Source organism: Phlebotomus papatasi, chromosome 3, assembly GCF_024763615.1.
Source record: "Phlebotomus papatasi isolate M1 chromosome 3, Ppap_2.1, whole genome shotgun sequence".
NCBI classification, from domain to species: Eukaryota; Metazoa; Arthropoda; class Insecta; order Diptera; family Psychodidae; genus Phlebotomus; species Phlebotomus papatasi.
Window position 1 is genome coordinate 57,686,429 of NC_077224.1, and position 17,457 is coordinate 57,703,885.

A 17,457-nucleotide genomic window follows, 5' to 3' on the forward strand; every position below is an offset into this window, starting at 1 on the left:
TACTATAAACTTACCTGGACTTATTACTGATTTTCATTTTTAGGGCAGAATCACATTGACAGTAAAATGCTCACCGTCACCGTCAAAGCCCTCACCGTATTTCGTTGATTTACGCGCTTTCATTGTAATTTTTATGCAAATTCTCAATATACCGTGTTACATTATCTCATACTCGGTGGCACTAGGTGAAAATAGTATAAGAAAATTGAATAAATAAAGCGAAAATGCGATAAACGGTAAGCAAAACAAAAAACTGTAGGATTTTTTTGCTACAGTTTTTCGTACAGTTTTTCTGCTCACCGTTTCTCGCATTTTCGTTTTATTTCTTCAATTTTCTTATATTATTTTCACCTAGTGCCACCGAGTATGAGATAATGTAACACGGTATATTGAGAATTTGCATAAAAATTACAATGAAAGCGCGTAAATCAACGAAATACGGTGAGGGCTTTGACGGTGACGGTGAGCATTTTACTGTCAATATGATTCTGCCCTTACTCACCAATTTTAACAATTTTTCTTTATTAATTGTTATGTATTAGGGGGTCCGTGGTGCAATTGGTAAGAGCGTTCGGCTCTTGGGCGGTGTGACCCCCGGCTCGACTGTCACAGTTGTGAGTTCGAGTCCCGCCCGGTGCAAATGATTGAAGCGTCTGAATGGACATTTTTCACGAAACATTGTAAACTGAATAATAAATTTGTAAACTGAACAATGTACAAAATGGCAATAAAAGCCCGGTACATCGAAATAAAATAAATAAATACAGTAGACTCTCTCTCAATCGGGAATATGGGGCAAAATGTCATCCGGTTTAGCGATAGAATTGAGCGTCAAAGCCTTTGTAAATTCCACAAAAAGCGCTCAATTATAAAGAATCACGATAAAATAGGAAGAACTAAAGTGAATTTGAGCAAATTAGCTTCATAATTAAACGTGAAAATTGTCAACAAAATTTGTCGCCCGATTGAGAAAGAGCCGATTGAGTGAGAGTCTACTGTAAATTGTTATGTATTGTCCGTTACTGAAGCATCTCAGACCAAAAGAGTCATTGTCACGGTCAGAGTGAATGGCTCACGAAGTGGGTGTACGTTGAAGACAGACAGTTACTTTACCTCTCACTTTTCTCACCTTGAGAAGAATTCCGCCACGCTCCAAAAGAGGGGAAGTATGTCGATATGCTGTGAGTTCGCTCTCTTTTACATTTGATTCTTCAATGAATTTCCTCCCCTCCACAATTGGTGAGAGAGCAACAGAGAGAGAAGTAGTAGCAACACGTGCTCGGACTCGGACTTACGACATAGTATTCACCAGGGACGTACTTATAGATATGCCCATTCATCAAATCACGATTCGATTGCAAGGGAATTGGAATGCTTGTGATTGATAGGTTTTTTGCATAATTCATTAACTTGGTGATTATATTGTGTCATTTTCCCATGCAAGAAACATTTTTTACGCTTCTGATTTGAAAGCTAAACAGCTGTTTTATCTACGTATAAAATGCTGTAGGGCCTTTTTTGGGGAATTTAAAGTACACTCATTTTACAAAATATCTTGATATATGTATCATTTAAGTTTGAGAGATAGTGTTAAATTCCAGAGCATAAAACTTATTTTTTTTGCTTCTGCAATAAATCAAATGAAATATTTATATTAGAGTTCACTCTTTTTTTTGCACAAAAAAATTGTGTAAGATTTTGCCTTGATATATTTTACAAATTTCCGGAGCAGCAAAATGTTGGTACAATGTATGTATTTATATTTAAAATTATGTGTTTAGTTATTAGTAAATGCGTAATTTGCACTTACTATGTACGCTATACGAATAAAAGTCAAAATCAATTTGCATTTTGTTCATTAATTTTCTCTTTGCGAATACCAATTGATTTAATTAATTAATGAACAACCAGATTTACTTACTTTTTAACATTTTGATACACTTGGTGGATGATGTAATAAATCAGTGCACTTTATGTGTAGATAACTTGCACGTTTCTTCGAAGGAACTCAAAGTAATTGACCCTTAGTGAATTTGATCGCGCTAAGTCCAATTTTGAGCTTCTCTATACAATTACTGAGTCCTTATCTTGATCGCTAAGTCATCAAACCTCTAGATCGGCTTCGAAATGAAGTGCATTAATTTACCATTGAAGCTTTACGCCATCATTATAGCTTCCTGATTGATTTCTCCCAATGGGACCTTCGAGTCATTTGATGTGCAGAGGAATAGTTTAAAATTATTGAAAAAAAATACACCCACTTTTTTGCAAGACTGCGAAAGCTGATCGCCTCAAGGATTTTTATTGTTTACGAAAAAAATATTAATTTCTCTCAAACACTTGAAAATGTGTCTTTCGATGATTCCACTATCGACTAGTTTATAATTTAAGTTGCTTAATGAAATAAATGATGGAGTGTGCTCTTAAAATATTAGGAAGGGCTTAGGTAATAAAGTTCATCGGTCATTGTGACCGAATGTTAGAGGTCCTGGCACTTGGAAGGGTTTTGTTCGTGTTGACGCCAGAGAGTCGTAGTACTGCTTCTGACTGATGTAGCCAAGGGAGCCGCTACCGAGGAAGAAGACTCCGTTCGCCAGTTGGATGTAGCCTAGAGATCCAGAACCTGAAAGATTACATTACAAGTTAAGTTAAATTACTTTACAGACTTGAGAATTAACCTAGAGAAAACACAGTTTAGTAAAATTTGCGGTTTTCTTGGCTAATCTTGAAGTAATTTAAAAGTGACAAGAGGAAATTTGAGACGCTTTCAAAGGGAACACAACTTGCCAGTCTACAAGATTTATCTTCTTGAATATACTAAATGATCTAAATCGTTGGCTGGATCAGTATTTGAGCTATCTGCATTTTTTTGTAATTGCATTTGTTGTAAATAAGTACACAACGATGTGTTCTACCACAAATGCACAAACAAAACGAAATGCAGATATAGGCCGTATTTACTGATCCAAACGACTAAATATTATGAATATTGTTAATATTTCCTAAAGGCGTCTACACATTGGGAGCAATTTTCGTCAAAAATTGCGTTTTTGACAAAAATTTGACGTTTCCCCCTACAACGCTGCAGGGAATTTCCTTAAAAAAAGCAATTTTTGACAAAAATTACTCCCAATGTGTAGAGGCCATAAGCGAAAGCCCAAAATAAATGATTTGGAAACTGCCAAAAGTGATAATTTAAATTTAAATTGTTTAAATAAGATTCAAATCAAACATGACTAATATTAATAGCAGAAGTAGTACTAATGGTCGAAAAGATGATAAAATTTCTAGTACATTTAGGCAAAGAGATGATACCTATCAGTGCATATACACACATACTGTATAGAAATACTGTATATAGATTGTTCAGATTTCGGAATTATTCCTAACAGTTAATTATTGTTATCAGAGCGTGAAAATATGCTATCAGATCTTGAATTTAAATTCTTTACTTTAAATCATTACACATACCATTTATTAGTATAGTGTAACTATATAAGAAAAGAATTTGTCACCCATAATTCAAATCACGAAAGAGGATGAGGGAAAATATTATCAAAATCAACGCAATGTCTAACTTTTCGTAAAAAACTTCAAACAACTGTGTAGGGGAAAGATCTCAGGCTACGCACACACTCTGGCTTCATAATTTAACATTTTCCCATATTTCTTTAATGAATCTGTCCTATCTAATATCTTATATTAATAGCTAGTCTTAAGTCACACATTTCCTGAAAAGAATAGATTAGATTCATTTCAGGAATATAATGGTAAACATATAAGTGTTCGAAGGCAGAGTCTGAAAGCTCTCCCCTATAAAATTTTTACCTCGCCCTGAAAAGAGCGAAAACTTGCTTCAATATTGACATAAATTTCTCTAGTGTGTATAGAGGCCATAACTACAAATGCGTTTCACGCGGCAAATTGGATATTACAAATAAATAAACTAACCAAAATCGTCTAGTTTGCGATTATATGCGAATGAGTTAAATTTTTATGATCATTCTTGTTGATTGTTATTGTTGATGTTATATAATTATCTTTTGCACCAGAAGAAACCATTAACAGCAATATATTGTGGATAATATTACTAATATTAACTAATATTGTTTTTTTTTGCAAATCTAGCTTTATATAAATATCTCATATTATTGTTATTTATATTTTCTGTACAAATTGAGTAAAATAGTTTTGTTTTCAATACAAATGCTATTTCTCATTAATTTTATTTTGTAGCTATTTTTTTTATTTGCCAAATAAATCGCATTTAATGCATTCTAAAGAGATAATTTAAATTTTTCTACAGATTATTTTAAATAAAGTACTGATTAAAATATTTTTCCCTATGCCTAGCGCGCAATAACTTTTGTTTTGCAAACATGTTTTTGACATTTCAATGAGAGCGAGTGAGATCTAGACCTAGTCGTCTCTTTCACTCTCATAGACAATTTTGAAAACATATTTACAAACAAAAGTTATTGTGCGTTGGTCATTATCAATTTTACTAAATATTTTTGTCCCACTGTGTCCTCTGATTGTCTGAAGTTTTGAACTCTGTCAATCTCCAGCCAATCAAAGCATTAATGAGGAAGTTAGATACTCATCCGAGCATTGACACTGAGATAGAATTACTGGGGTTAAATTTAGAATTTCGACCAGCACTGAAAGTTGGACAAAGAAGTATTGAAAGTCGGACACCTCACTTAAAAAATTGATTAAAAGGGGTGGCAAAGCATGCCAGGCTTTGCGAAGTGCTCGAACTCATGACTTGTATACTATACATCAAAAGTACTTTCGCATCATTTACTGTTTAACGATTCTCAACCGATTTGAACTGATTCATAAATCATTATTTTTGTTCGACTTTTGACAATGTGCTGGAGTTTAATTAGCGTCAGTTTTTATGTCATTCTTCGATTGAAATTGTTTATATGAACTGTAAAAAGGATTAAAATTAATATGTATTCTATTTAAAAATGCATTTGGAAATTAACTTTATCTTAAGTGCCCGACTTTTCAATGTTTATTCTATAAGCTTTAAAAAAACTGTTTAAAAATTTAAGTTTCAAAAACAGCATTATTCTTATTTGTCTAGTATTTAAATTTTAAAATTACAAAAGTTTAAGTAGTGGTATGATGGTATGATCTTAGTGATTAAATCGAAAAAAACGGTGGTGCCTTATTCTTTTGCTGTCTCAACATTCCTGCTTTGTCTATGCGAATGTATATGAAAGTGTCTATTAATTACCCAGAGCAATTGGGCCGTGATTCTTGTGCAATTGGGCTGGTTTGAAGGGATGGTCCACTATGAGATTGTTGCTGACCAAATAGGGAATCTGGTTTGCATATCTCACTTGTGCCAGTTGCGTTAGAGGATTGGCACGCAGTGGGTTTGTGTCTTCAGGTGCTGGATAGTCAAAAATATCTTCTCGGACGAGGTATTGCTTGAGCAGACGTCCCTCATGGTGGTAGTACTCTTCGTCGTCTAAGGCATTTGACGTGGGTGCAATAATGGGTGGTGGGAAGTATAGATTCGCTGGGGCTGTGGGTGTAGGAGGTGGGAGGTAGGAATTGATGCTCTGTGGCAGGTTTCTGAGTTGGGCATAGTGATCGTGAACGTTGTTTGTGTAGATGGCAAACGGAAGGGGTTTCTCAATTAACGGCGGGAGTGTGCGATGAGTATTGTACGATGTTGGTGTAACAGGGGCAAAGCCCTCATTGGCCAGAAAGTGCAGGGTCCTCTTGACCGGAGTTTCCGGTGTTACTGGGATGACTGACTGAATGCTGAGGAGAAAGATGAACAGACAGAAGAAGAGTGGAAAGTGAAGTGTCTGCAAAGAAATGAAGAAAAAAAGAGACTAATGTAATTTCTTGAGCATAATTTCCCTTTCGGTCTCACATTCATAATTCCGTCTGTAATTGAAAATGAATATGTGTGATGTCTATCAAACTCAATGTGAAAATATCAGCTTTTTTCTACACTTTAGCACCACTAGTGCAAGTCTGGATAAACTAGATGTTATATCAAATAAGAAATAATTATGCATTTCACTTTGGTGGTGACATAAATCTCGTATATATAAAATAAACACGCACTCTGGGAGCATTTAAATAAGATCACATCTGACACAATCACAAAAATGAATCATAAAATTATATTTTTTTTATTTATATACATAAATTTTTAATGGATTATCTATCAGAATACATAATTTCTCACCATATCACCCATTCACTTTAGCCCCCTTCTGTCACAAATGACCAAAATATTTACTCCAACACTGGGGAGAGAAATTGATGGCTATTATGCAAGAGATTGCACTTAATTGGAACAAAGTCTTTACCTTGATCAATTGTCTTCTTTCTACACAGTTGTTAAAAATTTATGGCACTTTTTTCTGTTGTTTTTTTCTTTCTTTTTTTGTATTAACTGGTTTTGTGTTGAACTTTATTTGTCTTCTTTTTTTTTGACCGTAAAGTTCAGCAATTAAGGAAAGTTGTTCTATATGATTTTCTTAAGTGGATTTAGTAACTTTTACGGTGTTTTGCCATTAAGTCATATTTTTGTGAGTTTTCACAAAAAAAAAGTTGAATTTGTGTTACAGGCCAATCCTTAATAAATTTGGCTGAAAAGCCTGAATAAAAGCGAATCTTTATATGAAATGCTCAACGCACAATAACTTTTGTTTAGTACACATGTTTTTGACATTTCAATGAGAGTGAGTGAGATCTAGATCTAGTCATCTCGCTCTTTCTCATAGGAAATTTTGAAAACATGTTTACAAACAAGAGTTATCGTGCACTGGGCAAAATAAGAACATAAACATATTATAAATTGTTTATCTCGTAAGTATTAAGATCGTTGAATTTATCGATAAATTCAAATAAAAACAAATGGAGAACACCTAAGGCTAAAAACTATTGCATAATAAATTAAATGATGTTATATAGATAAATTAAAGAGTAAAACAATAAATATATTTTTCATCGAGAAAAATTGATAAATCTAATATTTTAACATTATGCAAAATGTTTTTTTATTTGTATTTTTTTTTTAAATATATTCATTGGTTTCAGGAATATGGAATTTTGAAATAGATAATCGATAGTATCTAGATAGATAATAATACATAAAGGCCTCTACACATTGGGAGCAGTGTTCGTCAAAAATTGCATTTTTGAAAGAATTTTGACGTTTCCACCTACAACAATGTAGATGATTTCTTTCAAAAACCCAATTTTTGACGAAAATTACTCATAATATGTAGATGCCATAAGATAAATCGATTTTTTCATGTTTACAGATTTGCAGATTTGGGCATTTTTTAATTAATTTTATGCACTTTAATACATTCTTTTAATTTTATATGCAATGGACGCACTTGGCAGAATAGAAAATTTATTTTGAAGAACATTGATGTTTCTTATTTTCGTATTTTTAAAGTGTTTTTTTTTCATTTTACAAATTACTTACAAAGTAAAGCATTTTAAAATTAGTTTTATGAGTATTTTATGATCAAACAAAAAGATTATAATTATTAGTAATTACAGTATTATTATAGGGGAAAGCGCCCTATTTTCGGACGACTCAAGCTTCGAATAATTCACTCTTTTCGATATGTTTTTAATAAGTAACAGAGAAAAGATTGAGTTATTCGAATCTTGAATCGTCCGAAGGTAGCGCGCTTTCCCCTAATGATGAAAAAAAGGATTAAAAAAACGAAAAATCTTGGGAATCTGGGGCAAAATGTGTCAGATCGAAAAAGTCTAAAATCGATATCTTACATAATCAAAGAGACTATTGCTTTATTATCAAGTAACATTTTCCAAAGATTTGATCCTTTTATGTGGTCTTCTGAAAAAATAGAATATTTAAAAACACAATTAAAGAAATATTTTGATAATAATGTACTCAGTAGGGTAAAGTGGTACAAGTTGGACAATGCAATGGTACAATTTGGACAGGGCTTTTTGTCTTGATAAATTTAGTACTTCATTTTTATTTGTATCTTTTAATGCTTTAGTTTTATAATTTGGTTCCTTGTGCTTAAAAACAAATTTTGGACTGTATTTATCAAGAAAAAAGCAATGTCCAACTTGTACCGGCGAATTGTCCAACTTGCAACACTAAGGGCAGAATCACATTGACAGTAAAATGCTTACCGTCACTGTCAAAGCCCTCACCGTATTTCGTTGATTTACGCATTTTCATTGCAATTCTTACGCAAATTTTCCATTAGGATATTACCTTGTCTTATACTCGGTGGCACTAGGTGAAATTAGTATAGGAAAATTGAATAAATAAAGCGAAAATGCGATAAACGGTAAGCAAAAAAAAAACTAGGATTTTTTTTTGCTACAGTTTTTCGTACAGTTTTTTTGCTCACCGTTTATGACATTTTCGCTTTATTTATTCAATTTTCTTATACTATTTTCACCTAGGGCCACCGAGTATAAGACAAGGTAATATCGTAATGGAAAATTTGCGTAAGAATTCCAATGAAAATGCGTAAATCAACGAAATACGGTGAGGGCTTTGACGGTGACGGTGAGCATTTTACTGTCAATGTGATTCTGCCCTTATTCCAAATTATATCACTTTACCCTATTCCTTGTTTTTTGAGTTTAGACTTGTCTTGTTAATCTCGGAACGTGCTTTTAAATTTTTTCCTAATCATTTATTCTTTTTATCAAAGATTTTTTTCTTGAAACAAGGAAAAATCCATGAAATCATTAACATTTATTGCAAATTATAGGTAAAGTGGATTTGCAAAATCAGATTATACGGACTTTGTAGGAATAGTTGTCGCAAATTGGATTTATAAGCTATATTAGGCTTAAGTTTATGTCCAAATTGGTTGATTGATCGCACTACAAGATTATGAATGGACAAGAGCTGGCTGGAAATAGCCCTATCATATTACCTATAAATTTCTTTTGAAGATCTCTAGATAGGAAAAATGCTTAAATCAATCTCCTCAAAATCACTCTCACGTCTCTGCTGGGTTCATGATTATGATCAGCAAATACCATAAAAAAGTAGTCACAAAATACCTTAATTTGCAGAAAAAAAACCCTGCGGAATAACTCTTGATAAGGAATATGTAATACGAAATACCTGAAATTCTTTGCAAATTTCATATCTGTGCGGATCAACATGCCGTGATTGCGCATGGTTTTGTGCTTTAACTTGCGGAATACATTTGCAAATTGATTACAATCAATCACTCGCACTTTTGCCGCAAAGACTATAAATCTCCTCCAGTGATTCAATATTAATAACCGAAGCGTGGAGATGAAAACATTAGGAGAAATGGGTGAATGAGTTTTTGGGAGGCTGCACAAAAAATACTCGTTATAGTTATATATTTCTTCAAATTGCGCGCCAAATTGATACTTTCAACTCCTACTCATTGTGGCTATATTGGGAAAAATGGATTTTTGCGTATGAGTGATGCAAAAGCGTTCGTTTTGCGAATGTGCATCACATATGGTTACCTGAACCCCCGGCGGGCCACTCTTAATGCCCCAGAGGTCCAAAGAGAGAGTGGACAGAGTTGAGGGAACTCTTGTAAAGTGAAGTGTTGACTATTGGAAGAATCACAATGTGAGTTGATCTAGATGATCGATATTTCAATCCTGCGCTAAGTACATTGTGTGATTGATTGATTTATTAAAAATTTAAAAAATGCACCAAGCTGCAAAAACTGCCATATATGCAACGGTGGGTTATATAGTTATTCCTTTTAACACTATTAATCTTAAAAATAAGAATGTATGTACGTCACAGGCTTAGTCTGGTTGAAATTTATGCATATCCAGAAGACAGGATAAGACTAAAAAACCTTCATTTCGCATGTGAATAGGATAGTTTATGCTAGCTTAAAACCTACTCCAAGTGAGATTTTTTTCTATCAACTTATTAATATGAATGAATTTTTGATTTATTTGGAGCACAAACTATCAAATATTTTTTAAAATTTTTACATTTTTAATTTTGCTGTGTGAACAAATCTGTAGAGAAAAAAATATTTTGTAAAAATGTTCGTAAATGTTTGTGAATTCCTATGGAGGACTTACGAAATTCTCGTAGGTCGTATAACCTACAAACAAGTTCGTAAAAGTTTGTACTTTTCTCACAAACATTGTTCGTAACATGATCACTTGACGAGCATTTTTTGTACTTTTGCAAACATTTGTTCGTAAATATTTCTAAACATACAAAAAGTGTTCGCAAAATTTTGTCATTTGTTTGTGAAAAAGTACAAACTTTTGCGAACTTGTTTGTGCGTTTTACAATTTACGAGCATTTCGTAAGTCCTCCATATAGGAATTCACAAACATTTACGAACATTTTTACAAAATATTTTTTTAGAGTGGTAAAAATCCTATTTAAAGCTGGAATTAGGTTGTTCTACCCAAAGGTTTAAGTTTATATACTTTTTAGAGTTAATAAATAAGTTTCTGAAGTAGAAAAACAATTCCTAGGATTACAAAAAAATAAAATAAAAAACAAAGAAAGTAATATTTGGAGTAAATTTTTACGAAGTGATACAAAATTCTATGTTTAAGAATAAAAATTCTGATGTCAAAAAATTTCCTAAATCAAGGATATATATTTTTTGATTATCCAGAATTGAAAAACACAAAAAATAAGCAGTAGAAATCTAAGTTTGATAAAATAAAATTAATTATCTAAGATTAATTGATTGCCAAAAATTTGTATTAAAATTTCATCGCTTTTAACTCTTTAACGACCATCTAAAAAAGTTATACATACAGTGGCGACCATAATAATAGAATCAGCTCCGCAAAGACCACTATTTTAGCATGAGCATTTTTGTTTACTCCAATTAGTTGAAATAATTTTGACATAAAAATGTTCAAATAATTACCTTACGTCAAATAAGTGTTGTTTTGGCCGCTTGAGGTCTCTATTTTTCACAGAATACACCAATAGTGAAATTTGGTTTGAACAACACAATAGGACCACTTTTATTTAAATTAAAGGATATGGTCTATAAATGGAATAAGTTTAAATAAAGCCATATTTAGAAACCATAAATGACAGTTTTCCAGCTTTTTTGGCCGAACTGAATTTCATTATTGACGTATTCTGTGTAAAATAGAAACCTCTAGCGGCCAAAACAATCCTTATTCTACGATTCTAATAATTTGAAGATTTTTACTGCAGAATTATATCAACAAATTGGAAAAAATACAAAAGTTAAAAAATATAAGCTTTGCAAAATGATTCTATTTTGTTTGGCCGCCACTGTATATTCCTCAAAAACGCCAGTTTGATCCCTTTTTTGACTCCATCGTCCTTAAAGAAATAAAGTTTTATATTGAGTACTATTCATTTTTGATAATTTAGAACAAAATTATTTTTTTGCTGCTCATTTGTAAAGTAGCAAAAAACTGGAGAAGATAGGGTAAGTGCACCAAATTCCGACCAGTTTGTAATTCCGGCCACATTTTTAGTTCCTCGAATTTCCATGAATTTTTAGTTTTTGTATACTTTAGAGATTATACAATGCAAAAACTAATAAAAATGTGGCTTCGATAAACGAGATGATTTGAAAAAGACATTGGAAGAATTCCCGAAGGGCAAAGAACTATTGGAATGAAGGTGGCCGAAATAGACCACCAAAGCTATACCTACATTTTTATTAATTTTAAAATGTATTGAGAATGATTTTAGAGAAAATAAAGACGATAAACTGTCTACAAGGTTCTAAGCAACACTCCTTAAGAAAGAGGAATAAAAAAAATTCAATTTATATTAAAAATATTACATTTCAAACATGAGGCTTTGACTAATTGACTAATTGGGATATTTTTCTTTGTTTTGACCTGTTTTTTTGTTGAATGGAAACACCTGGATGGGTATGTAGTGTATAGGTGTCTTTTTTCAGTTTGCTTCTTGTAGAAAAGTGTTAGACGAAATTGCCAGAGGCTCTAACACGCCACACGTACGTAATATTCAATTAATTTGCATAATGGGAGCAACAGAAAGATGTTAGACGGTAATTTTGCATAATGCGAGATATTGAAACAATTGCACATGATTGGAGACGATTAAGGGTTCTTATACCATCCTACTTCTGCACCCAAAACTACGATTAACAGAGTAGCAATCAGCATAGGACACAATTGATCTCTATTAATTTTACCCACAATAGCAATCAATGGCAATTTTTCACCTCTCCAGCCCTCTGTTTGCATTTAGATGGCAAGTTTATGTGAGACCATATGCTATTGGTCCAACGTGAGTTATTGACTTCAATATAGACTTGGAATCATATGGACAAATTTGAAATTATTGAACACATTCACTTTATTTATAGGCTACAGGCGTATTATTTACATTTCTGATCTCCTCAGGTGTCTGCCCTTTAGTCTCGCATTTTCAAGTCTCTTTGGTCCCTCTGACACCCACCCCCTTCTTGGCCAATAGATATCCCATAGTCAAGAATACACTAATTCTCATGCTCATGGTGTCCGTCACGACTCCTCAGAATATCTCTATGGCATAAAGCCGCTTTTTTTTGCCTTCATCTTCATCAATTGAATATTTATGTGGAGCCCAAAGAATCAAGGAACTGCACAAACTCTGCCCACTGATGTCAATACGATCACGATGGATATTCACACGCAAAATTGCATTTTGCCATTTTTGCCAAACGAAAATTGGTTTTGATTGCATAAAAGCTTTTTATATAGTGAACTGGACGTACAAAGAGTATTTCTGGGGCAATTAAAAATTATTTCCTCTTCTCACGTACTCCGCAAGGGGAAGAAAATACGAAGAGGAAATCATCTACATATAAAAAGACATTTGCTGTTAACCCATTAATGTGTCTGAAGTCTGAATGAACAGTGCCTTGAAATGTGAGGAAGAATGAATGCTAAGCTTTAGGATTTCTGCAGACATATCAACTAGGCTCACTTCTACTATTTTAAAGCTATATCGATACATTAAATTTTTTTCATATTAGATTATGGGTCAAGGTCATCAAAGCAAAAATCCTATTTTATATTTCTTTCTTTTTTTTTTAATTTTGTTTTTAAAATGTTGGTCTTTTAGAAGTGACCTAATTTATTTTAAAGGAATATTAAAATTTTTATAAATTTAAATTTACGTCTCGAAAATAAAGAATTGAGATACACAACATTATATGAGAACTTTAGTAAAACTTTTAGAAAATCTAATCTTACTTTATAATTTTAATAACATCACATTAAACATTTTTTAAATATCTTTCAATCTTTACGAAATATTGTTGAGCTAGATTGTGAAGAAAATATTAAATGGTAAAAATTACAACTTTTTTTTTAACTCTGTAAAGACCAGTGGGATATCGGTGTCCTATCGGTGTAATTAATTCCTTTTTAGAATACCGATGTCCTAGACTCATTCGTCCTTAAAAGGGTTAATGGCGAGTATCTGGACCTCGATTAAATGTAAAAATTATGGAGCAGCGTATCCTCTCGTTTACACATTTTTTTACATAATACATTTTCATCTAAATTCACTATTAAAGATTTACTATTACTAAATTTTGATTATGAGAACATCTAGGGTGAAAGGAACGTCTATTGACACTTTAAGAGCTCGTGTCAGCACCTATTGAAACCCTACTTTGTACTATTTGGGATATGAAAATTGAACATCTCTGTTTATAGTAAAAGGTATATTATAGAAAAAACGTTATATTACTTATATTTTACTAAATACATTAAATAATTTTCAAAATTTTGACAAAAGTGTCAATAGGGGTTCCCAGTCGAACAGACGTTCCTCCGACCCTATTTGACCAGTAATGGGTTACATGATACACTGGTAAACATAAAAAGATCAAATTGATCCAAATTTGATTTTTTTGCAAAGGATGGATAAAATTTCAAACTCTGAATGCACATTTATGATAACAGAACATGTTAATTTTATCCATCCTTCGCAAAAGGATCAAATTTGGATCAATTTCATTCTTTTATTTTTACCAGTGTATACTTCCTCTATCTAATATGAGTAAACAGGGTTCAAATTCCCTCTAAATTATTCGAAATCTTTCGATATTCGTTTTATTTAGTTAAAGTTTTGTTGTTTAAACGTGTTCTTAATCAAAAGTAAATAACACTTTACTTGCATAATTTGTGTTGGCGAACTTTAAAAAATTTAAAATGAATTTCCAAATGATTGAAATATTTGATATAGATCGAAAAGTTTGAATTTACAATTCTTGTTGCTTTGAATGTCCTTACGAAAAAGTGAAGTTTAAGATATTAGACATTAGACACATTTCGAAATTCTTATAGAAGTTCATACAAGCTTCCACATGAAATTATCAAGCAGTCTTAAAGGCTGGTTTCCGAATTTTTTTATACTCCGCCCAACGACACGGTTGAAAGGTGTTCAAAATGTATCCAGTAAGTATCGATTTTAAAAGCTGAATTATATACTACTCACAAGAGCCCACGATTATAAAAAAATTTTTTTTTTTAAAATTACAGTGGAGTAAAATCGGTCGAAAGTAAAATGAGATAAGGAATAGGATCAAGCAGTATGAAATTTTTTGTAGGAAACGAACAAAATGCCCAGTTTATTTAATTCTTCAATTTTTTTAATCTAAAATTTGGTTGCAATGCTTTAGAACTGTAAAAATTTCAGTTCTAAGTTACGCAGGTAAAGTCCCAGAATAACTGTACTAAATTTCGGCCAGCTTGCAACTTCGGCCACTTCTTTTATTTATCAAAATTTCATGTTTTTTTTAGTTTTTGCATATTGTAATGCTTATACAATATAAAAAAATGTCACTTCTATGAAAGAGATGATGTGAAAAGGACTTTGGAAGACTTTCAGAATGGCAAGGCAATATTAGAATCAAGGTTGACGAAATATTACTCAAAGTTATATCTATATTTTTAATCATTTTAAAAAGTATTAATATTGAGAAAACAATGACGATGAATTATTTACAAGGTTCTAAGCAATACTTCTTAAGAAAAGTAACACAAAATTCAATTTGTATTAAAAATGTTATATTTTAAACTTAAGATTTTGGCGCGTGCATGCAATTATGCCAAAATTTGGTACAGTTACTCTACTTCTTGATGCACAAAAAATTCTAATTTTTGATTTGTTATATTTTAGATTGGAACAGGGAATCTGTTTTTTTTAGTCCATAAATTCATCATAAATTAATGATGAAATATTTTCTTAAAATGTTTCTTCTTACGACAAATTTCATTTAATTTTATTTAGCTATCCAGTGATTTGCATTAATTTTATTTGCATCCAGCGAGTTTCACTGCATTTGATTCCAAGGGGCATGGGACTGACAACCCCATCCCTGTATAAGAGAAAATAATAATTGATGTTCTGAATTACCCTTGCGGCAAGGCTTAAGTTACTCTATGGAACGTTGTGCCACTATTATTATTATTATTATTATTATTCTTTTCTTTCATTAAAAAAAAATTATTAAAAATTTTGTAATTGTGATTCAGTTATTATTTATTTCACTAGTTTTAATTTTTTAATAGTGTAGTTTTTTTTTAATTCTTTAAAACATTTTTAATCCACTTTCAACAGTTAACATTAATGGGTTAATTTAGATTTAGAAATTGAAAAACTCTAAAATGATCTTGTCAGACTCTTTTTTTTATTTTTATGAGCGTAACTTCCTTTTTCATAATTTCTTTTCTTTTCATTTAACGATTGATCATGTAAAGTTTATTCTCTGGTTTCTTTCGAACACAAAATGATGGAAGATGTGGCGAGTCAAAGATCACAATTGTCACAGCAGTGATGATATTTTCCTAGCACGTAAGATATGATCGCAAAACATTCTCAAGGAGTGTATTCAAATAAAACTCACGATCAGCATCCACATAAATTTTGAAGGATCGTGTCTCACGTATGAGTTGGGGAAAAATATTTAGTCACAGCGCTGTTATTGACGAATCATAACAAATTGCCCCAGTGCTTTATTGTTGAAAATATCATTTATAATGAAATTACACTGACGATATAATCGACAAAATACCAAATCGGCATTCTGTGAGACATTTTATTGTATTTGTATGATCGAGATGTAAATAATATTAGGTGCAGTCGCGAAATTTGATTTAAGGTGATTCCTCTTGCAAAATCCTTTTAGCTCCTTCGTCTTCACTTTAAATGGCAAATTTAGAAATTTATCACTTTGTCACGAAGATTTTTTATTTTCACTATTGTGAGAAAAGAAGAGATCCGCGGTCTTGGAAACGGGCACAGTAACACAACTGGTGGGGGTGGCCCAATAAGTTAACACTTATTAAGAGTGTAGTTTAGAAGACAACTCAAGATGAACTGCCAGCTCAGAGCGAGTCTAATACCATCGAAAGGCACATTCTCTCCCTGTGATAAAGATGTTACACCCTTCACCTCCCACTCAGAGGGCTAACCCTAAGGGACAAGGCACATTACGTACCCAATCAGTCTTTGGGAATTCAAAATAACGGCAGGGTCTTTAGCCGCGGAACCGATTAGTCTTACACTATTTACACTATTTTCTCACAATGAAGATCACTGTATTATTCCAGCAATTGGATATCCATTTGATGATCGCATCTTTAACATGTCACTCACTAAAATTTTCACTGGCAGGTGCGATCGTGAAATAATTTACCTTTCACGCAACTCATTGTAAAGGTATTCTAATTATTTTTTGGGTAATAAAAAGAAATTTACCACAAACATGATGGAAGTGACGGAGTGAGATGGAATGGTATGTGAGTGGCTTCTATGTGAGGTTGGGTAGGTGAGGCACTCGGTGTGTTTAGTTCTGCACTAAGAGATTTTGCCAGTTCAATTTTGTTTATATAGTGCGCTTCTGGATCCTCCAAACGAATGGCGGGGATTGAAAAGTGCGCCAAGCACCTTCCAACACGTGAAGAGAGCTTCCAAAGCAAATCGATTACAAATATACTTTATTGCTCCATTCTTTCAAAGTTCTCAGAGGCAGAAGACTTTGTGATTGGTCGCTTTTGCATATTCACTAACCTTAAGTCCTTTCACGATTGCATTTATAATTACTTAATGCGATGGTTGATTTTCCTTTCTTTTTTTCTGAATTAAATTGATTAGGATAATTTAAAAAGTTTACTTAAAAAATTTTTGATTTTCTGTATCTTGCTAGAATTACTAGATTTACTAATGAAGCCGATATGACTCTTGAAGAGTACTTGAATTTGTGGATGAGTAAACACTAAATCAATACCCCTATGTTTGATTTCTCAGAATCCCTGATCTGAGATTGGAGGTTAAATTTTTTGGATTAAGCAATAATTATCTCGATTCTAAATTTCGAATTTGGATACAGTAGAGTCTCTCAAATTCGAACGATTGGGGGGTATTTTTGACATTTCTCACCTCCCAAATTCGAACGATATTTTTAAAACTAACTGAAT

At 32.3% G+C, this 17,457-nt stretch overlaps 1 protein-coding gene across 3 annotated transcripts; it reads right to left on the minus strand.

The window, feature by feature from the left end:
• Positions 1 to 2,261: 2,261 nt before the first annotated feature.
• On the minus strand, positions 2,262 to 16,833 carry LOC129806991 (uncharacterized). Of its 3 annotated transcripts, XM_055855936.1 has the most exons (4): positions 6,221 to 6,521; positions 5,900 to 6,012; positions 5,249 to 5,831; positions 2,268 to 2,623 (listed from the first exon to the last, which is right to left on the minus strand). In XM_055855936.1, exons 2-4 carry the CDS (start codon positions 5,903 to 5,905, stop codon positions 2,457 to 2,459), a joined length of 756 nt encoding a protein of 251 aa, XP_055711911.1. In that variant the 5' UTR covers positions 5,906 to 6,012; positions 6,221 to 6,521; the 3' UTR covers positions 2,268 to 2,456. The 3 variants fall into 3 exon arrangements, with proteins under 3 accessions (XP_055711910.1, XP_055711909.1, XP_055711911.1); XM_055855935.1 differs by lacking the exons at positions 5,900 to 6,012; positions 6,221 to 6,521 and adding an exon at positions 16,739 to 16,833 and having other exon boundaries at positions 2,262 to 2,623; XM_055855934.1 differs by lacking the exon at positions 5,900 to 6,012 and having other exon boundaries at positions 2,262 to 2,623; positions 6,221 to 6,520.
• Positions 16,834 to 17,457: the final 624 nt, after the last annotated feature.